Source organism: Natator depressus, chromosome 1 (genome assembly GCF_965152275.1).
Source record: "Natator depressus isolate rNatDep1 chromosome 1, rNatDep2.hap1, whole genome shotgun sequence".
Lineage (NCBI taxonomy): Eukaryota > Metazoa > Chordata > Testudines > Cheloniidae > Natator > Natator depressus.
The window spans coordinates 146,682,274-146,708,390 of record NC_134234.1 but is presented as its reverse complement, the minus strand read 5'-3'; the positions used below and the strand labels follow the sequence as shown (position 1 = coordinate 146,708,390).

The 26,117-nt window shown below is 38.6% G+C and overlaps 1 protein-coding gene across 6 annotated transcripts in view; it reads left to right on the top strand.

The window, feature by feature from the left end:
- DMD (dystrophin) overlaps nucleotides 1-26,117 on the top strand; it is a 1,886,383-nt gene that overhangs the window by 783,613 nt on the left and 1,076,653 nt on the right. For all 6 annotated transcript variants that reach the window (XM_074968560.1, XM_074968534.1, XM_074968525.1 and 3 more), the window contains 6 exons: nucleotides 913-1,041; nucleotides 2,734-2,904; nucleotides 13,672-13,794; nucleotides 16,587-16,724; nucleotides 21,609-21,761; nucleotides 22,687-22,869. In XM_074968560.1, the coding sequence (XP_074824661.1) occupies nucleotides 913-1,041; nucleotides 2,734-2,904; nucleotides 13,672-13,794; nucleotides 16,587-16,724; nucleotides 21,609-21,761; nucleotides 22,687-22,869 (897 nt within the window). The remainder of the gene's footprint in view (nucleotides 1-912; nucleotides 1,042-2,733; nucleotides 2,905-13,671; nucleotides 13,795-16,586; nucleotides 16,725-21,608; nucleotides 21,762-22,686; nucleotides 22,870-26,117) is intronic.

Genomic DNA, 26,117 nt, shown 5'->3' with positions numbered 1-26,117 from the left:
ATACTAATCCTAAGTATATGATAGGTGTGGATGCCAATCTTATGGGCTCAACCCCATTACATTGCACTTTTAGGTCCCGTTAGAAGACATGTATAGATGTGTGCGTTGTCTCCAGATTCTCTGTCGATATGTCCACTGAACTCAGTGGTGTTTGTGGGTTGTAAACAAAGAATTTGGATGGTTGGGTGTGTGCAGAGTAACAAATATATAGACACCCACTGCTGGCATCTCTTCTTTTCTGCCTCACCAAGGGTCTGGGCTGTGCCCTGCTGTTGAGTCAGCGAGGCAAACAGGCAGTATTGGGAAGAGGAAGTAGCTTAGGGAACTGGTCAACTCTTGTTGTAGCTCTCTGCACTATGCCAGATTCGGGAGTAGGTTAAAAATCTTAAATTCAGCTGGGAAATGTCATTTGCTCACACAGATAATAGGGATGAGTGTGTGTGAGAGAGAGAGATGCCGGGTTTTAGAAGCTGTACTTGTATGACTTTAGGGATTGATAAAAAGATGAGACAATGATCCAAATTTTCCAAAAGAAAGCATTTTAAAATTCTTCCTTAGCCAAAATGAGGAATTTTAAATAGCCATTCAATTTGCTTTCGAAGAGGCTGGGGACTAAATTCACTCATGTAGGTGCAATAACCAGAGATTTTAGTCCAAGTCAAATTGAAAAACCCACTTTTACCCTAAATATGTCACTGTTGTGCTACTGTGATACATAGAAATATTTACGTACTGCCAATAGATATAAACACACATACATATATTTGAGAGAGAGAGAGCTACTGGAAAAAAGTAATTAATTTCAGCTTTATAATGTATGTAATGTTTGCCACAGTTTGCATAATCATGGCTTTCTTTAATTTCAGCTCTGATTTTTTTTAATATATGCTACTTACCGTTTTCCACACACAGGAATATCAAAAGCAAATGGAGATGTTTGATCAGAATGTAGCTAACATCACAACCTGGATGTATCGTGCTGAAATATTATTGGATGAATCTGAAAAACAAAAATCTCCGCAAAAAGAAGAAGTTCTTAAGGTAACACATGCAGTTTTCTGGAAAGTATTTATTTAATTATTCTAAAAAAACTATATACATTAAGCTTTTTACCCTAGAGGTTTTAAAGCACATCATGAAAGATAGTGAAACATTATTTTTCTCTTGACAAAACTATCCTCCAACAGCTTATAAATTGCTTAATAATATCATAATGAATAGCAAAAGTAAGCCCTGCAGTCGAAAAAATGAAATATGTTATTTTAAGGCTTGGGGACTTCATAGTGAGCAGAACACTTATTCTTAAGCCTATCTCTGCTGAAAACTATTACCTCAACTGCATCTGTTTAAAAAAGAAAATGTGTTATCTCTGTGCTCCTTTTCCTCTCTGTTCCTTCTTTTGTGAATCATTGTGTGCTTGCTATTCATATCATATTAATATTTTAGCTTACCAAACACTGATTGCACTGGAACATACAGCTGAGAATAATCCTAGCTGAAGTGGCTTATTTATAGAAGGGATATTTTGTAGCAGATACAATGCATGTACAGGTCCCCATTGCAAACAACAAATCTGCCCTCAGATCCAGGGCAGGATTTAGCACTACGATATCATCAGATCCAATTTATTAAAAATTGACATGCACTGTAAAGCATATGAGGCTCAGAGTTTTCATCCAGTCTAAGACTTTTTTTTTTCATACTTGAGGCTGTATTCTGCCTTGAGTTATGCTCTGTATTGATTGTTGTCCCCTGAATGAATGTGTGTGACATTTAGTCACCTGGACTTGACCGTGCTTTGACAACATGGTCAGTACATGCTAACTGAGGAACAGTTTGCAAAATCTAAATGGACTGCCTTGCTGACACTAGCACGCTAAAGGAAAACTTCACAAATTTCAAGGCAGCCGTAATTTTCAAACCAACATTTATTCAGAGAATAAATCAGTGCCTCATAACATTGATCTTAGCAGGGCAGTCTTTTTTAATAGGATGAGCAATTTTGCCAATGTAAGGTATAAAGTACAATTATCCTTTCCATCAATACAGGCATAACCTCCTATTACACAAAGTCATTTCTTATAGACAATGCAATGCAAATCCTAAAGCCCAATTATGTTTCAAATCTCCAGTGTTTTAGCCTACACTTACATACTTTTGCCTGTTTTTGGCAATACCTTCAAGATTCCAATAGCAGAAGCAGGTGATTTTGCTCATCTTCTCCTTTCTGGGCATTTAACATAGCATTTTTCTCATCATGAGCAATAGTACCGTAGCACTACGGCATGAATAGAACTATTTTACAGCATGAGAATTAGCAATGCTACATGGTGGTGTAGACTGCCCCGTTGTTATTGAGTACCTCCCTGTAGTCAAGAACATATATGGTCAAAAATAATTAATCTATGTACCCATGGTTCAAAATCATAAATCGGAGTTTACCAAAACTAACAGCCTGTCTAGAGAAAAGCTGGAAATATGTTCTCCATCATCTTCCAATAAGTGCTAGTGTAGATCATTACTAAAGTGGATACATACATCCTCTCTAAACCTGAGGGCTACACTATCAGGATAGATTATCTATCCGGAGCTCCCCAATTATATGTGAATGCTCACACAGTTATCTAAATTTGCTTTTTGGTTTTGCTTCCTATTATTTGCACACTGTCTCTCTCACTCTATCTTTGCATTTATTACTAACTTCAAGCCCTGTCTCTTGCTCATGGACTGTAGCGCTTAAAGGCTGAGCTGAATGATATGCATCCAAAGGTGGACTCTGTGCGTGACCAGGCAGTAGACTTGATGACAAACCGTGGAGATCACTGCAGGAAAGTAATAGAGCCTAAAGTGTCAGAGCTCAACCAGCGATTTTCAGCCATATCACAAAGAATTAAGAGTGGAAAGGTAGGAGGAACTGCTCCCATGTGGAGACGCATGCTAAGTGGTGCTTTACGAAAGGTGCATGGTCCTACATAGGGGGAACCACATTCCCCCCCAAACACATTTTTCAAAGGAACAATAAAAAGATACATAATTAAAATGTAAATATTAAGAATGTGGGAAGGAAAAGTGAGTTGGGGTGTGTGTTTGTTTGGTGTGGGGGTGGGGGTGGAGGAGGAGTTTCTCATGTTTATTCTGTTACCATTTCATGGATAAGTATTTTCACGAGCTTGTAACTCATATTTTAAAATGTATTCAAGAATTAAACAAAGCACACAAGGTATCTACTGAGGAACAAAGTTTATTAAACACAGAGAGACATCTTCTACCTTTTTAAATTATAAGGAGTGAAAACTTGGCCTCACTTCAGTGGGGCTAGAATTTCACCCCGGAGTGCAAATTAGTAGTTATAGACTATTGCAGTGGAATAATTATTTCTTAAGCATATATATCACCATTGGAACTCCTATGACTTTTGGTCTTCCCACAACTTAAAATGACCTTGTTCTTCGTATGATTTTTTTCAATTACATTTATCCAGTCTTCTACTTTCAAACTCTGACTCAACAAAGTTATTTATATTTTCAGCAACTTCACTTGGACTACTCATCCGCTTAAAGTTAGGTGCTGGTTTAAGTACTTTGCTGAACATGGGCTTAATGTGGAAGAGGTAATGTTTAGTCACATTTTGGCTGGGTCTGTGTGGTGTGGAACCAGGGCCGGCTCCAGGCACTAGGTTTCCAAGGAGGTGCTTGGGGCGGCATTCAAAATGGGGTAGCAGTCCGTGTCCCGCGGTGGCAATTCGGCGGCAGCTCTGCCGCTCTTCCTGCAGCGGTGGCTTTTGGGCGGCAGCTCCGCCGCTGTTGCGGCGGCGGCAATTCAGTGGTGACTGCTCGGGCGGCAAAATTGGTAGAGCCGTCCCTGTGTGGAACATGGCTCAAAAATTACCTAATCCACATTAGACCATCATGCATCCTAGGTAGCAGCATGGAAGAGGAAGCAGAGTACATCTCCTACTCAGGGCAGGTGGAAATGCAAGGGCAAGGAATAGATGGAACCTTCTCTCCTCCCCAAAACCCGAATGAACCATTTGTTGTAGCTGCTCCACCGTGTCAGGAAACATGTTCTGGCTGAGGTTAGACTTGCTACAGTTTATTCCTCCCATGTGGAAGAACCAAGAGGGAGTTTGTAATTCTGAGTCACAATCTTCCTCCCAAGCTGCAATGATCTGCTGCCCCTTGCTCCAGGCAAATTGGATAAACGTTATCTATTCCTTTGGTATTAAATAAAAGCAAAACAAAAACTTGCAGTGATAACAATAAGCTATATACATGTGAGTTTTTTGTAAGACTGTTTTAAATATGTACCTGCATTAAGGCAGAGGATTTATTTTAATTGTTAATATATCATCATAGTTCAGTACCACAGAGCTGCTTGGTATAGAGTTGTTTAAATTCATCTTTGATTAAAACTATTATGCTATAGGATTTTTACCTCTTTAGTTTATAATCATGTTTGCTTTTTAGATGATTTAAAGTGGATTTAAAGTCATTAAGGCCTGCAGGCATTTTAAGTAATGGGGCTTAGGAAAGGGAGAGAGATTTTAAAAATCTGATGGTGGTTAGGACACTATATAAATACAGTACTATTATATTACCAATGGGCTAAACTGTTTTTTTATCTGGGGAAAAAATAAAGCATAAAACAATTAAAGAAAGTTAAAATCCTCACTCTAGTGAAAAATTAATATAAAATAATAATCAAGACATAGGAGTTTATCATTCATAGTTTTACTCTCATTTCAAAAGCCCCACTGGGAGCGTGGAATTTTTCCCCTGGCTGAAAGGACTGTGAGGCTTGCTGCCAAACATGAGAGATTCCTGGGAATCCACAAAGATCTGCTGTAGGGTAGGGCTTATTGTTACCAAGGTCTGGTGCCTCTGCACTGGCTCCAGTACCGGTGGCTTCCTGGAAACCAGACTTTATTGCTGTCATGCTATCATGGACCTCCAAACACCACAGGGAGGCTTTTGTGATATCCAAGGGAGGAGAAACAATTGCACAGAGGAGGACCCAGGGTCATTTCCACATGGAAGGGGAGAGATCCAGGCAAGATTGGCCCCTCCATGTTCAAGTGAAAGGGAGATGATCTGGGCCAAATTCTGTTTTAAGTTCTCATCAGTGACCCTCCCCTCTTGACATCACTGGACCCCTAACCCTGTATCCCAGATCTGAATTTAGCCTTATATCTTGAATGAGTGTCAGAAATATAAGAGAAGGAGAATGCCCTTGCATTCAAAAATAATTCTGTATCGAGGTAGGATATACTGTGTCTACCCAAGGTATGTTAACCTGAGATTTTGTGGAATGATCTATCCTCTGCTTTATACAAAAGTCTACATTGCTATATCTCTCTTCCACATTTTGTCTTCATCTTTATACAATAGAATAATTGACTGTGAATTAAAGGATGCTTTGTTTTTCATTGAGTCTTCCTGGTAATAAAATATAGAGGTTTTCATTTTGTAATATAATAGATTTTTGTGACTTTGTCTTGAATATTAAGTACAGTGCATACCTCTTTGGAAAGCAATTGCTGAAGTATAGAACTTATGGGTCAACATAGCCTTAGCTGTTGCGAAGTATTTGGGTCTGCATATGGTGACAGAATAGAACCTCACAGTGCCACACTAGAGAGATCTCTTGTGGCAGTGGATCAGCACTACCCTCTGAGTTCTCTTATAAACACAAAATGGAGGAAATTAAGTGACAGCACCTGTATTTACCAGGGACTGCATCCATGTCAACAGCACCTGATGATATCAAAGGCAGCTAAGAAATCTAACAGAATCAGCAGGGGCATTTCTTCTTCATCCATCCTAGTGGGAGACCAATGAAAAATGTAACCAACATATTCATTGTGCCATACCGAGGTTTATTATAGTTTGCTGTTGAAAATGGAAGTCACTGGTCATAAGAAAAGATGCATTACCATGAAAGAAAATATGAAATAATGCAGAGTTGGTTTCCTTTGGTGTTTGATTCCTTGAGAACTTTAAATGTAGTAATTATGGCATACTAAAGTGTGCTCTTTATTATTCTGTTTTGTCTTTCACAAGTTATTGAGTCACATATTGAAGAATCAAGAAATTAACAGTAACTTTCAGTTTGCATCTTGCAATTCAGGACTTTTATGACAGTGTTAGCTCACAAAAAATCTTAAATATAAAATCTATGGAAAAATGTTTCTGGGCTTCTCAAAATTGCTGTAGTTTGTTTTATAGCTTCCTGTTTTAGGAATTAATAATGAAGTCTCCCTTTGATATTAGGAGGCAGAGATTTGTTCAGAATTCATGAGAGTTGAGCTCATGGCTTCCTCACAGATCAATAGAAGACTAGACCCCAAAGCTATTTGAACATGATACTCTATTGCGGGCCGGGGGAGGGGGGGGAATCAAAGCATACCTCATTTCAACAAGTGCTAATAATTTCCTGGTTTTATTATTTCTGTAGTCAATCGTACATTTTTATTTGAGTGATTTCCAATTATGTCACTCTTCAAAGATGTGTAAAAGTTATTTCATAGTCTTCTCTGACCAAGAACACAATTGTTGTCAGTATGTTAGCTTGTTTGACCTAACTACGTCTTTCCTTTGCTGTACTACACAACAGCAAATGTGTGTACTTTTTCAAAAATACATTTACTTTCCCATCAGTAATTGTGAACATTATGAATTTAAAGGAAATGAATCGTAAGTGCTGTGTGTGGATATATAGCAAAATAAGTTCAACATAAGGTTATGCCACTGAGTCAAAAAAAGTTCTGTTGATACATACTGCACAGCTGTACCATAAGATGCATGTTGAATACATAGAGAAAATGTTCTAACATACTAATAAGCAATGCTAAAGTTTGTAACTGCTTTCAGAATGCTGGTATAATCAGTATTTTTTCCTATCCCTACTATACTGGTCAACATCATCCTGAGCTTAAGAGGAGACTCTAAATGGCCTAGTGAAAAGTAGGTCCAACTTCTAATCACTTTTTTTTTCATTTTGGTCATTATGGTACAAGTGTTATTGGGCTGATAGGAAATATTTACATCTTTAATTTATTGAAATACTAAAGGACCTATTATAAAAAATGTGTTCATCTTCCTCCAAATGTAGACTTGTTCTCTTCAGTATGGGATCAAGTGCTTTTTTCTGGCTGAGCACTTAATTTCTGAAGTAATGGGGATTCCCCACTTTGTTTGGAAAGCTATTTTACAATCAACTTGACCTCACTGTTTCCTGTTAACCTGCATTTCCTGTGCTCATTTTTATCCAATTACTCCTGCTTACAAACTAAACCATTCCTCTTCAGCCTGGGTGTTTGTACCATTCACATACTTGTGTCAAATAAGTAGTCACGTAAACCTAAACACATTTATTTTGTGTAATCTTGCCTTATAAGTCAATGTAATACATTAGTTATTTCTGTAATTTTTCTCTGAGTTACCTCCAGTTAGTCAACATCTTTCTCATAGTGAGATCCACATGCCTGCATGCAGTCTCACTACTGTTCTAGAAGGGAACTGTATTCTTATTATTTATACTAGAGTAGATTTTAGAGGCCCCAAAGAAGATCAGGTACCCATTGTGCTAGGTGCCATACAGTCTCACAGAGACAGGCCCTGCCATGAAAAGCTTACAATGTAAATAGACAAAGACATAAGAAAATAAGAACAGACAAAAAGTGTGAGGGTAACAGAGGTACAGGTGGGTGATATGTCTTGCCTATGGTCCCACAGCAGGTCAGTGGCAGAGTTAGGATTTAGAGCTCAGTTGTCTTGGGCCTCAGTCTAGTGCCCTATCCACTGGACCATGATGCCTCTCTAACTTGTCTAATCCATGACAAGACATTTCTGTTTGTGCAGTAGAAAACAAAATTGACTTTTTATGTCCTATGACGGAATACTCACATGAGTTTCTCACAGAGTCATATGCTAAGTAACCAAATCCTAAATTCAGAGAGCTGTTTATTTTTTTGATGGTGTGACAGGGTCAGGCCAGATGGCTACAGGAAAGTGGCAGAAGGCAGATATATTAGCCCCAGGTTAAGTAGGTCCCTTTTCCCTGGGTAAGGTAACAGGGAAGATTCCAGAACACTCAGGAACTTTCTGGAAACAATTAAGGCAGACAGGCTGATTAGAACACCTGCAGCCAATCAAAAAGCTGCTAGAATCAATTAAGGCAGGTCAATCAGGGCACCTGGGTTTAAAAAAAGGAGTTCACCTCAGTTTGTGGTGCGTGCAAGGAGCTGGGAGCAAGAGGTGCAAGAAACTGAGAGTGAGAAGGCGTACTACTGGAAGACTGAGAAATACAAGCCTTATCAGACATCAGGAGGAAGGTCCTGTGGTGAGAATAAATAAGGTGTTGGGAGGAGGCCATGGGGAAGTAGCCCAGGGAGTTGTAGCTGTCACGCAGCTGTTACAAGAGCCACTGTAGACAGCTGCAGTCCACAGGGCCCTGGGCTGGAACTCGGAGTAGAGGGCGGGCCCAGGTTTCCCCCATCCCCCCAACTCCCTACTTGATACCGGAGGAGTTGACCTGGACTGTGAGTTCCACCAGAGGGGAAGGTCTCTGGCCTGTTCCCCGATCCACTAGGTGGATCAGCAGAGACTGCGGGGATTGTTTTTCTTCCTTTCCCCATGCTGACCAGTGATGAGGCTAAGTGAGTGAATGGCAGATTTGAGCCACGAAAGTGGCCAAACTGAGGGCTGCTGTGAACCTCTGAGGTGAGAAAATCCGCCAATAAGCGTAGGACCTACCAGGGCAGAGGAGGAACTTTGTCACAGTGGGTTTTTGTTTGTGTGTAAAGTTGTTGTTGGAAGCCAGATAGATTAGTCCTCAAGCCCCTCCCATGGAGAAGCTTTTCAGGGTATTTGACACTGAGTAATCCCCCTCTCCCCATATTTAATAAAGCTCCGTGTTCAGTCCTACATGAAATTTACTCTTTCTGTGATTCTTTACCATTGTTACATGACATGGTTTCAGAAGATGACTCACTTTAAAGCAGCCTAAATGGAAGGAAAATCAAATGCTAAAATTCAAATTACTACAAGACTTTCCATTTGATAGACCCAGTGAATGCTCTGAATAGAAGGTACACTGAACCTGAGTCCAAACAGCAGAAAAAAACCCACACACCTGAACACAGAGAGTGGCAAACTACAGGTCATCTCATCAACCAATGCAGTAGCAAACAGAGCAAGAAATATTTATACATTATTTACCTTTGCTAAGGAAGGATATAATTATTTTTGATTATTTATGAGAATAATATTGCAATCTCACAGTCCTTCCAGGATGACACATTGAAAAGAATACATGTGTATACCAGGGTCTCACCAAATGCTGGTAATTCAGCCTCACTCTCAGCATGGTGGTCTAGCTTAGAACATCATCTAAAATGCAAGGTGAAATTGTGCGAGTCATGCAGAAAGGCCAGAAGGACTCCACTCAAAGAATCTCTCTTACCCACAAGCCCAAAAGGTAATCCACATCCCCAAAAGTTGCACTGCAGGGATCTCATTGCAACAGATACAAAATAAAGATCTGAAAACATTACTGAATGGGGCATAGTATGATGTTGCTAAATAGGGGCATAACATTAAAAAAATAGTTCATTACATTATTGTTCTATACATGAGATGTCTTAATGCTGCGACAATTGCACAGAACATTTCTACATATTGAGTAAATGACTTTAAAGTAATTATTTTATTATATAGTTCACTGTCCTTGATTAAAGGAACTGACTTTAGTGGGGGCTAGACACCCACAACTCCAACTGAAATTAGTAAGGCAGCATAATCCACTAGATAGTGCACAGAGCTAGGAGTCAAAACTCTGGTGTTCTAGTCCTGGGTCTGCCACTGACCTGCTCTGTGAACTTGGACATATGACCTTACCCCTCAGTTTCCCCATTTGTGAAATGGAGATAATGATACTTTCCTTTATGAAGTTTTTTGGGATTCATGGACTGAAAAACTATATGTCCTAAGTAATAGTATACTGAGTATTTACTCAGTATAAATTGAGGATGTTGAAATTTTCTCAAGAACAAGTCAAGTAGAAATTGATGAGTTGTGTAAGTAGAGGGTGAGGAATCACATGTGATTTTATTTGTTATAAACTCACCAAGATATGGCAATAATTGTATACTTTTTTAATATACATCTTAAATATATTATGTCAGGATCTACTAAAAATATATATATATATATATATATATATATATATTTGTGCATTTCAGAAAAGGTTCTGCCTTTTCATTTCATTCACTTCCTTCTCCTTGCCTCTTTCAGTTTTTCCTTGTCAGCTTTTGCACAATTTAATCATGTTTCTGTATTTCCTGTTCTTGTTTTCTTTATTGGTCTTTCTTTTGATGAAATTTAAATAGTTTTAAAGCAATCTTCAAAGCATTTGAGGGAAAACTATTGATTTGTTTAACAATTCTTCCACTTCAATTGTTGAGTGGTTTGAGCATAATTCTGTATTTCGTGGTAAAATCCTGGTAAGCCCAATGTGTTAGAAACATAATGCCTGAAGTCAATCATTCTACAGTTCTTTAACATTTTTGAGCCCAAGAAACCTTCAGTGCTAAAATTGCTAATGGCATCTTTCTGCTTATTTTTGGTCTCCCCTATATCTATTTAGTAAAGTATGATTTTTAGAATCATTGAAACATTGCATGCTGTTAAAATAATGGTGGTAAAAGTATATCTTATACAACACTCAAAATATAATAACTAAGATATGACTCATGTAACTGTTAATGTCAACAATATTTAATAATGGATTTATGTTTTATTAAATCAATATACAATCCTTTTGCAAAAAATGGTATATATTTCTGTTGCAACTCCTGGAAAAAAACATACAATAGTGGTTGAATTTCCCAAATCATGACAAAGAATGATTCTATTCACGGTTATGCTAACAAAGCCCCAGCTGAAATCAAACTTGTTGAGTGAGAATTCCATCAACCCCCTAAATGAGAAATGAAATTAAAAGATATTTGTTATCTCCAGTCAGTAGTGCTTTACCCTTTTTTTTTAAACTAACAGTTTTGAAAGCATTAATTGGCTTTTGGGGTTACCATGGTCATCAGGAACATGTTGGACTAAATGCTGGAACTAATGCTGAACAAAATACAAAAGCAGAAAGTAGTAAGAAAATCAATGGACCTGACTCTACAAAGACTCACATGAATACTTCAGTTGTGGTGTTGGAGTTCTTATGTAAAAACAAGTTTGCAGGATGGAGCCCAATTGCCACAGTGCAACTGTATCATGATCAATGAAAATATAATTATTATTATTTGTGGTGGTCAAGGTTCCTCCCCCACTCTGAACGCTAGGGTACAGATGTGGGGACCTGCATGAAAACCTCCTAAGCTTATCTTTACCAGCTTAGGTCAAAAACTTCCCCAAGGTACAAAATATTCCACCCTTTTGTCCTTGGATTGGCCGCTAGCACCACCAAACAAATACTGGTTACTGGGGAAGAGCTGTTTGGAAACGTCTTTCCCCCCAAAATACTTCCCAAAACCTTGCACCCCACTTCCTGGACAAGGTTTGGTAAAAAGCCTCACCAATTTGCCTAGGTGACTACAGACCCAGACCCTTGGATCTTAAGAACAATGAACAATCCTCCCAACACTTGCACCCACCCCTTTCCTGGGAAATGTTGGATAAAAAGCCTCATTAATTTGCATAGGTGACCACAGACCCAAACCCTTGGATCTGAGAACAATGAAAAAGCATTCAGTATTCTTACAAGGAGACTTTTAATAGAAATAGGAGTAAATAGAAGTAAAGAAATCCCCTCTGTAAAATCAGGATGGTAGATACCTTACAGGGTAATTAGATTCAAAACATAGAGAATCCCTCTAGGCAAAACCTTAAGTTACAAAAAAGATACACAGACAGAAATAGTTATTGTATTCAGCACAATTCTTTTCTCAGCCATTTAAAGAAATCATAATCTAACACATACCTAGCTAGATTACATACTAAAAGTTCTAAGACTCCATTCCTGTTCTATCCCTGACAAAAGCAGCATACAGACAGACAGAGACCCTTTGTTTCTCTCCCTCCTCCCAGCTTTTGAAAGTATCTTGTCTCCTCATTGGTCATTTTGGTCAGGTGCCAGCGAGGTTACCTTTAGCTTCTTAACCCTTTACAGGTGAGAGGAGTTTTCCTCTGGCCAGGAGGGATATTAAAGGGGTTTACCCTTCCCTTTATATTTATGACAGTGGTGTTGTATTACCTAGACACCCAAGCCCAAGATTAGAGTCCTGTTGTGCTAGTCATTATACAAACACATACTGAGAGCTCAAAGAACTTACAAGCTGAATAGAGAAGAAAGGCAAAGTGTGTCAGGGGAAACAGAGACACTGTTAGGTGAAGTGAATTTTGCCCCAGGTCATACAGCAGTTAAATGGCAGAGCCAGGAATAGACTCCAAGTCTATTGTTTTTCTTAATCCAGCACCTATCCCTAATAATGTGTCTTACTGAATTTATTTTGATTGTGGTGATCTCGCAACATATTGCTATTGTGGTATAGATAATACCAATTGAATGTACCTCCTCTTGGGGGGTATAAGGGAAGGTTTGACTGGTACATAATACTCTGACTATAACAAGTGGGTAACTTTGCATCTGGCATCTGAAAGTATCAATCATTTAAAAAGCTACTTTAAAGTCAAATCTTTATGCAAGAATCATCAAGAAAGTATCAAGTGTTTATAGAGCTAAACACAGAAAGCTTAGTCTGTTAATCGTTTGATATTTTTATCTCATAATAAACTTTTGGAATACTCTCATGAATTTATATTAAATTGTAAATATGCACTCATACATCAATTTTTCCCAAATGCTGCATAAAAGAAAACAAAAGCAAAGTTTGTTTATTGTGGTTCATAAGTAGCCATTACTCATTTTTATATTCAAAATTAAAGACTGTGGTAATAAGATTAAATATGATGATTTATATAAGACAGTAGCCAAGTTTTTTGCCTGTGTTTGATAAATTTCTCAGTGACTTTTTTGAAATGCAAGCCTTATTTATGAGGTTTTAAAAAAATATCATTACAGAAATATCTATGTAGGTGTATCAGTTGTGTATTAGATAAGTTAGGTACTGTATAACAATCATATGATCCTTTGGCCCTGCTTTGTGACAGAGAAATTATTTAAGAGTAGTAAAACAAATACCATGTAATTATTCTCAATTTAAGGTAATTGTATGTGGTTAGCCACCTGAATGTGAATGTTTTGCTTGCTACTGTGTGAGTACTTTCTGACAGACTGGACTTGGTCAAACAGCATTAACATTTAATTTTTTAGAAAAGTGTTGTATAATATCATTTACCAGAACATTTTTTGAAAATATGAATGAGGGAAGATCAGGACTTATTTTGTCTTTGTCTTCAGTCACCATACAATTATTACATTCTTTTAATATTCATTTACTCCAATATTGTTAAATGTTTATATTTACTGGCATCTTTAGATACTTTGACTAGTTATGTTGAACATGTTTTATAACATAGCTGGAAACATAACGTGTGCTATTAGTTTAGCAATAGGGGGTAAAGCAGATGTCTCCTTTTGGTTTATGTTTCTAATAAAAATATTAAGTTTGTGATTTAAATTGCCAATCTCTCTCTCTCTCTTTAGCCTTTCATTCCTCTGAAGGAATTGGAGCAGTTTAACTTTGATATACAAAAATTGCTTGAACCACTGGAGGCTGAAATTCAGCAAGGGGTGAATCTGAAAGAGGAAGACTTCAATAAAGATATGGTAAATTGGTTGTGATGGAAGTATGAATGAACTAGGACTGGAAATGAATAAAAAAGCTGGGGCAGAAATTAGAAACCTTTGCATTTGGATCTTTACACTGGACTTAGACAAATTCTAATTATACTGATTTATTATGAACTCAGTAGGCCCAGTTTAGCATTTATTGTTCTGAGTAATACTTTAGTTTTAGTGACATTTGTTTATGGTTAGGTATTGCACAAAGAAACAATTTGTATTAACTTGAGTATTTATCAATACTGTAGAGCAAACCTGCAATGCAGGCTACAGATTTTGTACTAATACCAGTGATATTTAATATAATTATCAATGAGATGAAAAAGGGAGTGAAAATTGAAGTGGCAAAATTCCCAGAAAACATTTAATTGTCTGTAGTAGAAAAGTGTGCGTATTGTCAGTTTGTTGTAGAAAAGCTAGTCAATTGGACAATGCAATGAAAGAAGAAATTCAGTGTAGACAAATTCAAGTTTAAGGTTCAAACATTTAATGAAGAAACAATATATGATTTTGATGTGCACCAACGAATTCTACATACATCTGGTCATATTATTTATTGAAAATAACATTTGAAGTGCATTTAGCCCTTTTTTCCATTCACAAATGATTCACCAATACATTTTCTAAAAATGGATTTGCTATTTTTATACAATGGATACCATTAGGACAGTAGATGAAGGAGCTTCAACATTAAAAGGGTTTAAAACAATGTGGTACACTGCCACTAGTACTATCCTGAGGAATACCAGACTGGGACCCACTTTCAGGCTCTTGTCAGTAGGGTTGCCAGCTGTCTAATTGCACAAACCCAAACACCCTTGCTCTGCCCTACCCCTTCACCGAGGCCCTGTCCCCCGCTTCCTCCATCCCCGCTCCTTCTGTTGCCACCTCCCCTGCTCTCATTCACTTTCTCTAGGTTGAGGCAGGGGGTTGGAGTGTGGGAGGAGGTGAGGGCTGGGGGTGGGGCCGAGGGGCTCGGAGTGTGGGAGGGGACTCCAAGCTGAGCCTGGGCTAGGGGGTACAGAAGGGTGTGCATGGTGTGGACTCTGAGAGGGAATTTGGGTGCGAGGGGGCTCGGGGCTGGGGCAGGAGGTGCTGTGGGCTCCGGCTGGGCAGAGCTTACCTCAGGCAGCTCCCAGAAGCAACCGGCCTGTTTGACTCCTAGGCTCAGAGATGGCCAGGCGGTTCTGTGTGCTGCCCCTGCCTGCAGGCATGACCCGTGCAGCTCCCGTTGGTCATGGTTCCCAGCCAATGGGAGCTGCAGAGTCAGAGCTCAGGGGTGGGGGAAGCAGCACGCAGAGACCCCCTGGCAACCCCTGCACCTAGGAACTGGCTGCTTCCGGGAACCGCATGGAGCCAGGGCAGATAGGGAGTTTGCCTTAGCCCTGCTGCACCGCTGACCTGACTTTTAGGGGCCTAAAATCTTCCAGATTGGTTTCAGTAGCCACCAGCAGATCAAGGCAGATTCCAGAAGACTCCCAACCAATCCGGGAGGGTTGGCAACCCTACTTTTCAGGCAATGTGCCACTCTGTGGGTGGCCAGTAATAATGGTCTTTCTGTATATGTCTGACCCTCTCTCCATGGATTGAGCAGTCTGTTCAGCAAAATCAAATGCCTGTCACTTACGAGGAAGTGTGGAGCATTATATATTTTTAAACAGATGTTTCAAGCCAGTCATTTGATGTTAATTCTGAAATCAGTGTTAACACAGCTGTTTATTTTTTTACAGACAACAATACTAACATTTTACAACAGTGTTCATTAGAGTCATCTGTTTGGAATGCAGCAAGCTTACTGCCAGGGCAGATGTTCAGCTGGCGTAAATTGTCAAAGGCCCATTGTCCCCCAAAGTCTTTTTTAAAGAATTTAGTTTAGTACATAGGTAAAGTAGATTTCCAATGATAAAATCCCCAAGTTTAGTGGCATCAGGTTGACTTTACCTTTTCCATAGAAAATCTAAGAGGTATTTTCAAAGATTGCTTCCATAAAGGTCTGTTTTCATTTTTCAGTGTTGGTCTATTTACCATGAATAGTGATTATTCAATTCTAGAAACATTCACCCTTGAATCAACTTCATCCTACTGAAGATTTAACAAAGAACTACTGCTTGGGGTTCTTGTGTTCTTCTTTTGTGGTGCTGTGCACTTTTTTTTTAAAGTCAGAATTTCAACAAAGGATTGTTAAAACACATCAATTGGTATAACCCATGGTTTAGAAATGTACTTTTGTTTATTGTTTAATAAAGAAGGGATATTTTTAATGTGGGGAGAGAAATGTTTTTTAAAACTTTTTGAAATAGTCATAACTTCTGGACATTGCATGAAATCTAATCTCAGACATCTGCAGGTTTTCAAGTCCTGCTTTAATTACACCTTTCAGGAGTTTTACACATTTTTGGTACTGTAGTTAATAAAAACATTTCATCTCTTGTATAAAACTATAAGCGCATGTAGCACTGACAGATCCTGCTCATCGGTCAGTGGGATTGAACCTCTGGAGCTTAGTGCATGAGCCTCTACAGCCTGAGCTAAAAGCCAACTGCCTGTTAGTTAAGGCTGTAGAGCAGACTCATTTAACTCTCTCTCAGTGGTCTCAGTGCCACTAGATGGGACATACCACCACACCCAAAAGGTGTGTGGGTTACACACACACACAAGGTGAGTATTTCCCTTGTGAGTGTGTAGGATTTTTATGTATGTGTTTAGTTACTCCTAGGGTGTGTTTAGTTACTAATTAGATTGAAATACACGTTATACCTGTTATTTTTTTTAATCAGAGTGAAGACAATGAGGGTACTGTAAAAGAATTACTGCAAAGGGGAGACACTCTACAGAAAAGCATCACAGATGAGAGAAAACGAGAGGAAATAAAGATAAAGCAACAGCTGTTGCAGACTAAACATAATGCTCTCAAGGTATAGGAGCTAAATTTGTGAACCCGTTTCCTAAAATAACACATTATTTTTTGTTGCAGGGCAGTATTTTCCTTGGATAAATGAAACAATTATTCTTTTGCTGCCTAATAATTTTAAATAGTTCTACTGTATGTACATATTTGCTTCCACATTTCTGGTCAAATGTTTTCAATATCTTGATGGGTAACAAAAAAGGTTATTTTAAACATCTCAGTTAAAAAGTAATGTTTTGTCCCTAGAACACTGTAACTTTACACTCAGGTGATTGTTGACAATTAGACTAGAAGGATTCAGTTGCCTAACTATATTTTTATAACTCAGCATACATTGTAAATATTTCACCTACTGCCCTTTAGTCCCCTGACCTTAGTTAGAATCATTTGTCATAAATAATGTTAATTTTGAGGGATTTTTCATTCATTCAGTTTAACTTTTGTACTGAACAAAAACAGTAAATCTTGCTAGCACTGTATGCCTTAACTATCTGACAGTTACAGTCACTGTATGATTTTAGTGGCAGTGCTAGAACATTGTATTTTGCATAACTATGCTAAGATAGTTGGACCCTTGTGACGCTGTAGGAGTTCACCCAGACCAGTAAGAGATTCTCTCACTGTCTGCCATGTAATCTTGGCTGCCTCTGTGCTGTGCAGCTTTGTCTCAGAGCCCTGACGTTAGCAGCCTGCTTCCAGCACGATGGTCTGACCCTGGCTTCCATCAACCCAGTTACTTCTTGCAAGGTGACCCCAACAGCCCTTCCAGATCTTAGTTTCCCCAAACTATCTCCCCTGCGGTGGCTAGTCCCTCTTAGTGGACACTCAGAGATAACAGCAAGTTCACTGCCTCAAAAGAGCCACTACATAGAACAGCTTGTTAGCTCTGCTGTTATACACGGCACCTTAACACACAGCATTAGTAAAACTAACAATAACTTAATTAACAAAGAACAGAGATTTAAGTGATTTTGAGCAAGAGTGAAAGAGACATTGCAGAATTGCAAAAAAAAAAAAAAGTAACACGCTTTCTAATGTCTAAAACTTTTAATTCTAGCAAGAACTAGCTTTGCCTGTGGGAGTTTTCTTACTCACACCAAGCTATGAGCATTCACCAGCCTGTTTTAGCCGGTCCCATCTTTCACAGATACAAAGCGCTGGCTGCTTTGTTTTTTCAGGTGATTGATACCCCAAAGTCTTTCAACAGGTTCTTATGGCCCCCAAGTTTATCTTTGTCTTCAAAGCCAGGAAGCTCTCTGAGGACTCAGCTTTCTGTGTCCAGTCCACTAGGGAGCTGACGCCATGTTTGTGTAAGTGGGGGAATGGTCCTGCTATTGTGGGGAACTTTCCTGGCTTATACACTACCCTGGTGAAACAGGTTAGCGAAAGGATCTGAGTCCTCGCTCCCACTTCCTTTACCCAGAGGCCTGCCTGACCTCGAGGGCTCCCCTTCCACTCTCCTGTGTGGAAGAGTCCTTGCAACTCCAACAAGGCTGGGCCCAGGATTCCTGGGGAGGGGCTCGCCCCCCAACCTTGTTGTGGTCACTTAGAGTAGGGGCTAGGGTATCTCCACTCCGGAGTGCTCTCTCTGCACTGGACACTTCCCTGACCCACTGATCATTACATACAGTTCAAAGCAAATACAATTTATTAAACAGCAATCAATTAAAAAAAAAAAGAAGGAAAACATGAGAAAGGTTAAAGGAAAACACAGAACCCTGCTCTGTGGCATGGGGAGATCACAACCAGGGTCTCTGCAATGTAAGGAAAGTTCAGTCTGTTCTTCACAAGTCCCAGGCCTCCTTCTTAGACTCTGGCTGTGCTGCAGGGATCCTTGCTCTAGTGGTGGCCACGCCCTCAGGCTTTAGGTGGCAGGACCCTTCTTTCCAGTGTTGCCTCCACCACATTGGGGTTACAATCCCCCTCCAAATCTGGCCTACAAGGCCTCTAGGGTGGGGGCATCTCCCTGCACTGGGCCCGCAGCCCAGGGGGTCTCTCACTCTCTCCTGCTGCTCACTGCACCCAGCTCCGGATTGCTCCAGCCCCAGCTCCAGCCCTACTTTGCCTCAGCACTGCTGATGCTCTGCCTCCAGCTCCCTGTGCTGCTTCCCTGGCCCCTCTGGCTCTTCCCCCACCCCCGCACAGGTCTGCTCTGTGGGCTGCTTCTGTGACTCTGCTCCCAGCACTGACCTGCTTCCTGGGCTGCTTTTCTGTCCCTTCTGGCTGGCACGACCCGGCTCCCCAGCTCTACTCACGCTCCTGCTTTCTCCTTAACTCGGCCCCATTCTGTCTGATCCAGGCAATTCCAGAGGACGGGACCCCCCAGCCTCCTGACTCGCTGATTAGCCTGCCCGCCCTGTCAATCAGGTTGACCTGGAGCATTGGCCTCTCCCCATTGTTGCTGGAGACTATCAGTCTCTGGGTTCTGATTTCCCATCGACCCTTCCCCTTTCTTTTGGTACTGGGAACTAGCCAACCAAAACACCCCCACTGACTTTTAGAAAGGGGACAACAGTCCCCTTACATTTGTTTTGCAGTCTCCTGTGTTTTACAGTAAGAAAGATCTTCCTGCAAGCTCTGATGTGAATAAATAGCTTATTGTCCTTGTCTCGTTCACACCTGGCTCGATTTGCAATTGAGCTAAAGTGGTGTTTGCCTTTCTCCTTTTTTGGGGGAGAAAAACAGTTTTGCCTTCTTGGCCTGATTACAGTCTTGGAAACATAATATCAGAAAGTATCCATAATTTCACATACAGTGTTACATAAATTTCACAATGATATTAATGACCACTGTGATGGTAGTTTTTGCCTGATATTTTACAAGACACATTTTAAATGAATATTGTGACAACAGTGTGTGAGTTTTATTTAGCTGGTCAGGCCAGCTGAGATTTACTGTTACACACCAGAGAGTGCCTTGCTATCTGGCATTGAGGTGCTAAAAGGGTCACAGGCCTCACTGAATCTGGCAACCAAGAGGCTGAATTCCAGAGCACCACAGCTCAGCCAAATGCTCTTTTGATCAGCGCTGGGGATCCATCCACCCGGTAACTGTGCCCGTAAACAATCTAGTAGCAAAGCCTAATTGCTCAAGATGACAAGCTTAATAGGCAGTAAGCACCTGGGTCCCTGGAGAAGAAATTAAAAAGACTGGCAATGCATTCAAGGAACCATATAGCATGAAAGGCACCCACTTTTGGGCTGTAGGGAGAGTTGTTTTGCATTGGAAAGGCATTCATGATTAATCACACCACCTTCTAGTGCCTAACTTAAAACCCATCAATGCAGGTTCCTTTTCTTCATTGCTATTGCTTGAGTTGGCAAATCACTATGCCATATTGTGCATCAAGATTGTTTTGTTACCTATAGTAATTTAAAATCAAAGCTGTGTTCCAGTGAGATGCCATGGAAGAACAAGGTAACTTTGGGAACTAAGTTATTGAATCATGCTGACTCGTAGAAGAAAGGACCAGGTCCCACAAAAAACATGTGTAGATTCTTCCCAAGAGCTATTTATTTATTTAAGGTTTTATCAGGGGTCAGCCAGGGATTGAAGAAAAAATTGTTGTTTGGATATTAATTCTTAAATGATACATGATCATGTAAGCCCTCACGTTTCAGGATCTAAGACAACCGTTACTTAAGTTGGGGTTAGAAGTTAGAAACTTTCCCCAGGTGCAGATCATCCAGTCACTGCCTGCTGTAGGGTTCTTGAGCCTTCCTCTGAAGCATCTCCTAGTCAATATAGGAGACAGGTGACTGGACACAATGCGCCACTGGATGGATCCAGTTTGTCATTTCCTAAGTTCTTATCACTGAGAGAGTGTTTGAATCCAAATTATCAAAACCATTATGGTTTCACCCTCCCCACCGCTCTCAATAGTCATCACTAAGCTCTCTTTGGCTTTGGGGGTTTGACATGCTTGCACTTGATTATTATTTATTAACAAAATAGCATCTTTGCTTTCCAGGTGGATTTTTCTCAATTTTTCACAGCTTTTTATGAGGTCTCTAAAAGGATGCCTGAAGACCTTATGGTGTTCTATATATTTTAGTGAAAACTTGAAGGTTTTCCTTTGAGGAAACCAAACCACGTGCATGTAATTCATAATTTATACTGAGATGAACTAAGAGAACCGTTTGCAGAACTGTAATGTATTGCCTTTAATTATGATAAAGCAGCATTCAGATCTATGCTATTGACCAGATCATTATGGGCTGTGTTTACAAGGACTGGTGTGATTGATTTTTTGGGGGGGGACTCAATAAAGGCATTCAGCCTTGACAGATAAAACTCAATGGAATATTGAACAGTTTAAGCAAATTCAAGCAGAGTATTATTTCATATAAAACGTATAGGAAATAAAGTAACATTTTTGTTAATGGTAAGTAAACCATTTACAAAGTAACAATAATAATACAGGTAGTGTTCACTGAACTCCACATTCTGTCCTTTTGTAACATTAAAGTAAAACAAAAATCTGAATCTTTATTGCATCATGAAATACCCTTTGCAATATTGTATGCACAAGTTAGAATTAGGCAATACCTTAAACTTAGTGTATTCTTGCGTGAGAATAGACTGTTAGACCCATCAAAGTCATAGTGAGTACTTCAGTCATAACTTCTCTGAATATTGGTGAATTTCCTCAACAAATCATTCAGCATGTAAACATGACTGACTTATAAAGCCTCCCTCAATAGTAAAAGTTTCCTATGATAGATTCAGGAAAATACACTACTGTGTTCAGTTAATCTTATCAGAATTTAATTTAAAAACTGAGCTAATGTCCTTAGGTATTTTTCATTTATTTCCTACAGTATACACACATGCCAACATGTATATTGTAAATCTTTTATTGATATTCTAATAATGTCTGCACTGTGAACAGGATTTGAGGTCTCAAAGAAGAAAAAAGGCTTTAGAGATTTCTCATCAGTGGTATCAGTACAAGAGGCAGGCTGATGACCTATTGAAATGGTTGGATGACATTGAGAAAAAGTTAGCCAGTCTACCAGACCCCAAAGATGAACAGAAGCTAAAGGTAATGTTGTTTTGGGATGATGATGGTAGATTTTTTGGCACACTGTTTTTTATTCATTTAAAAGACAGCAAATACAACAAATCTCTATATTACATATATACACACACACAAATACAGCAGTACTTTATTTTCTTGTTTTATAGCATACATATTGACAGTCTGAGTAAACTGACATATTTCTTTTGTTGTAGATATTGTTTCTTGTATTCTTGTAAATGTTATACTGAATGTCATGCAAGTGGTATAAAACACACTAAATAAAATATTGTATCAATAACAGACAGTGTGCACTGTATTAAGAAATATCAAGTGTTTTCTAGTAAAAATTGTAATTGACTTTATGTATCTTTGTTCCAGATGAACAAATGACTTATCGGTATATGGATGACCTCTTTCTCATATTAGCACATTCATTTTCATCAAAACATTCATGTGTCACTGTCAAAATTCCATAGATTTATTCACATATCGTCAAAAGATTTTTCTGGTTTATTTTGCATCGTCTTCCTTTGCTTCATTCTCTGAGTTTCCCACAAAGAAAAAGAAGTAAACTAATCTATTTGCACACCCTCTAAACAGCTGTGTGTACTTAATATGTTAACCCTAATAGGTAAGAGTGATCTCTCCAATTGCCCATCACAGTGCTAGGGAGAAGTAGAAAAAATAGATTGTTGGCCTATGTTAATAGATTTCAGTGTACACTAATTAGTAGTGTCTCAAAAGCCAGCCAGCAGGAAGATTCTTGAATCTTAGTTTTGTTTGTTTTGTCTACATGTAAAATAAGACTTGGCTGTACATTTTTGATTGTAACAATAAAGTGGAAAATCTTTGAAATGAAAGTTCTGACAGACGTATTTTGCTAATTCGAAATTGATTAATCTAGTTAGCTAATTGCTCTGGGCCATGTATTGGTTTTGCTCACTAGGAAATTGATGGAGAATTGGAGAAGAAGAAAGAAGATCTGAATGCGGTGCACAGGCAAGCTGATCGCTTGTCTAAGAATGGGGCTGCAAAAGCAGTGGAGCCAACCCTGATACAGCTCAGCAAGCGCTGGCGAGATATTGAGAGCAAATTTGCTCAGTTTCGAAGACTCAACTATGCACAAATTGTGAGTTGTTACTGGCAAACCTATATGTTTGCAACTGCTAATAGAATCCTACTAACAATGAGAGTTCTAGGTGCAATGTCAACTCTTCTAATAAAAAAAATCTGTTGTCAGCAAGTGGGAGAAATTTTATATTCCAATATGAAAGAGCTTGTGTTTCCTTTTGTTCTAAAAATACCCTTAAAATTGGCCAAAGACAGAAAACTTAGCAATGAAAAAATCATGTTGATTTTGTTGCTTCATTGTTTTTACATAACATTACCAGTTTAAACCTGTCAGATTGCCATGCATTTATTTTATTCAGTAAACATGTACTTCAGAAACAAAATGCATTACTTTCAAACTACCATCCCATGCAAACTTTAATTCTGATTTTTATTTATTCATAGTGTATAATATACCCACTTAGGAAGAGATTGCAGAATTTCTTCTTATACTACTTGTGCGTGGCCTTTCTTCAAACACTTCAAATATCAGAGGAATTTTTACTCAGAAATTGTATTTTGTTAATTCAGAGGGTGAAACCATCCGTTTATAAAATATCTTTTTTCTTCATAATGGTTATGAACAATTTAATTATACGTAAGGTATAATGGTTACTTCAAGACCTGGATAATAAAGGGTTGGGGAGGAGAAAGTTGTCACTGTTTTAGATACCTAATCCAAACAGACACCATGCAACATATTCATTTCATCTCAAAGTTCAACTTGTACAATATGCAAAAAATTTCCTTATGGTTGTCAGTATTTGTCATCCGATCTTTACTTCTGTGCTCGCTTCTTTCTGGGCTTTGATTTTATATAATATGGGGAATTTTACTCATGAAAATAATCATTGATACCAAAGAAGTTGTTCACATGATGTGCTGTTACAGAATTTATAGCAGCAAACAGGCATTTCCACAAAAATACTTACTTTGAAATTTTGTGTTACTGCATTTTGATTACAGATGGGTCATATCCATAGGATAATGGAAAGATGCATATATGATTAAAATATGCTTTATTTTACAAATATTGGGCAAGATCAATAGAAATCTTTGTCCAACAAATAAGCGATGATGCACAATTTTTGTTTCAAAAAGTCCTTTCTTCCGTGCACTAAGTTTCTCAAAGCATATGCTTATCTTTTTGATTAAAATTCTATGTAAAGAATAGCACTGGGGATATATGGGCAATTGACAGAAATAATGAAAGAAATATTAAAATTTGTTTACACAGTAACTCTTGTTCCAGCTGATTACTCTGGTAAGCTTATTACGTTTAATATTAAACTTAATGATTGTGATCAATCAAATATAATTAAAATTTGACAATAAGCTGGTGCAAGAGACACTGTATCTTATAAACTGGTCTTTTTTTTCTAATGAATGTGTACCTTTAATAAGGAAATGGATTGTAAGGGCATACATGTTATCTATATATGCATATTCTGTTTACATTGTGCAGTTTGTGTAATCTACCATGCACGTTAACACAGGAATTGTATACACTCTTAAAACTGTATTAAGAAAACAATAAAAGTGATATTTTCTGTGACAAAATATGGAGAAGTAGTTAAATAAGGTAATAAGGTATAATTATTTAAACTAGTCAATAAAATTTATTTTTATTGACTTCTTTAGTCTTTTTAAACCCACCAATCACTATAACATAATTTTAAGATAGTTAAATATTTTTAAATAAGGTTAGATTTAAAAATGCTGCTTATTGTACACAAGAATCCATCCACTAATATCTGTATATGAAATGAATTCTGCAGTTATTCAATGGAATTTCATGTGCATAATGTAACTTTTCTTTAGCTTTCTTCTCTTCATAATGATGAATCATAACTTGCTGTGTTTAGAATGGCAATGACAGCACCCATGTAAAATATGACTAGCTTTTTACAGTAGGTAATGAAATTTATGAGAGGCAACATGTTTTAATGGTTTAAATATGGGACTAGGCAAAATGGAAGTCCTTGTTTACTGCTCACAGCTCTGGCTTTAACTCTGACTCATTGTGTGACCTTTGGCAACTCACTTAACAGTTGAGTTGATGAGAGGTTTACATTGTGCAATTTTTTTAAAAAAATAAGGATAATATTCACCTACCTCACAGGGATGTTGTGAGGATTAATTAGTTAGTGTTTGTGAAACACTTTAAAAATGCAAAGCTAATCATATAAGTGGTGCACTCAAGCTATTCATTAAAATGCAAGCTGACTTCAACTAAAAAGTAATTCCTCAGAGACTTTCCATACTACCTCCAAAAGCAAATCACCAAATAAAGCCAACAGTGAAACACACATAAATAAAGGGAAAGTATTAAAAAAGAAAATGTAAGCCAGTTAGGAGATCCTCCTTTCCTTATTGAGATCCCAGTGACATTAGGTCTGTGCCATAAAGAGCCTACTAATTGAAAGTGATCTATGATAAATCACTGAGTTGTGTAAGTTCTTCAGACAGTAGTGGATTAGCCACAAGCTCAACGGGGCCCAGACCAATTGGGGGGCTCTGGAAAAATGGGCGCCCCCACACGCAACCCAAGTCCCTGGCCGGAGCACTGAGCAGGGGGAGTGGGGCAAGCCCCCAGGTCCCTGGTAGGAGCAGCAGGCTGGCAGAGTGGGCCAAGCCCCCACGCCCTGACCCCACTCCCTGGCAGGGGACTGCAGATTGAAGGGGTGGGGAGGGGCTCCCACTTGTCCTGGCTCAGAGCCCTACAAAACTGTAATCCGTCTCTTGCTTCAAAGACAGTCTTTGAACTTCAGTGTGATCACAGTGAATATATGTAGTATGATAGGCTGGTAAAATTCTGCATAAACAGCTAACATTGTGATTGAGATTGCTGGAACTTCATTAATTCAATGTAATGATAACAAGAAACTTCAGACTTTTTTTTTGTCAGTGTGCTGCACAGAATTAGGATACATTAGTATCAAATCAGAATATTTTTGCTCCCCAGATTTCACTTGACCCCAGTTTTTTGTGCAGCCAAAAGAATACAAGTGTCGTTATTTAAGGGTTGATTCTCTTTAGCACAGGTAGTAGAGATGTGATTATTTGTCAGAGATGTTACTGCTGAAATATTATCCAGTATGAAGCCACCAATGTTCTATATCTCTGAGAGTTCTCTCACTATTTTGGACAGCAATATGTAGTGTGGTTAGGTCTGGAAGGATTACATTTTGTCAGTAAATGTTGATTTTACCAAACACACACAAGCCAATGAAAATTTTCTATTGAATATCAAAATGTGCAGATAGG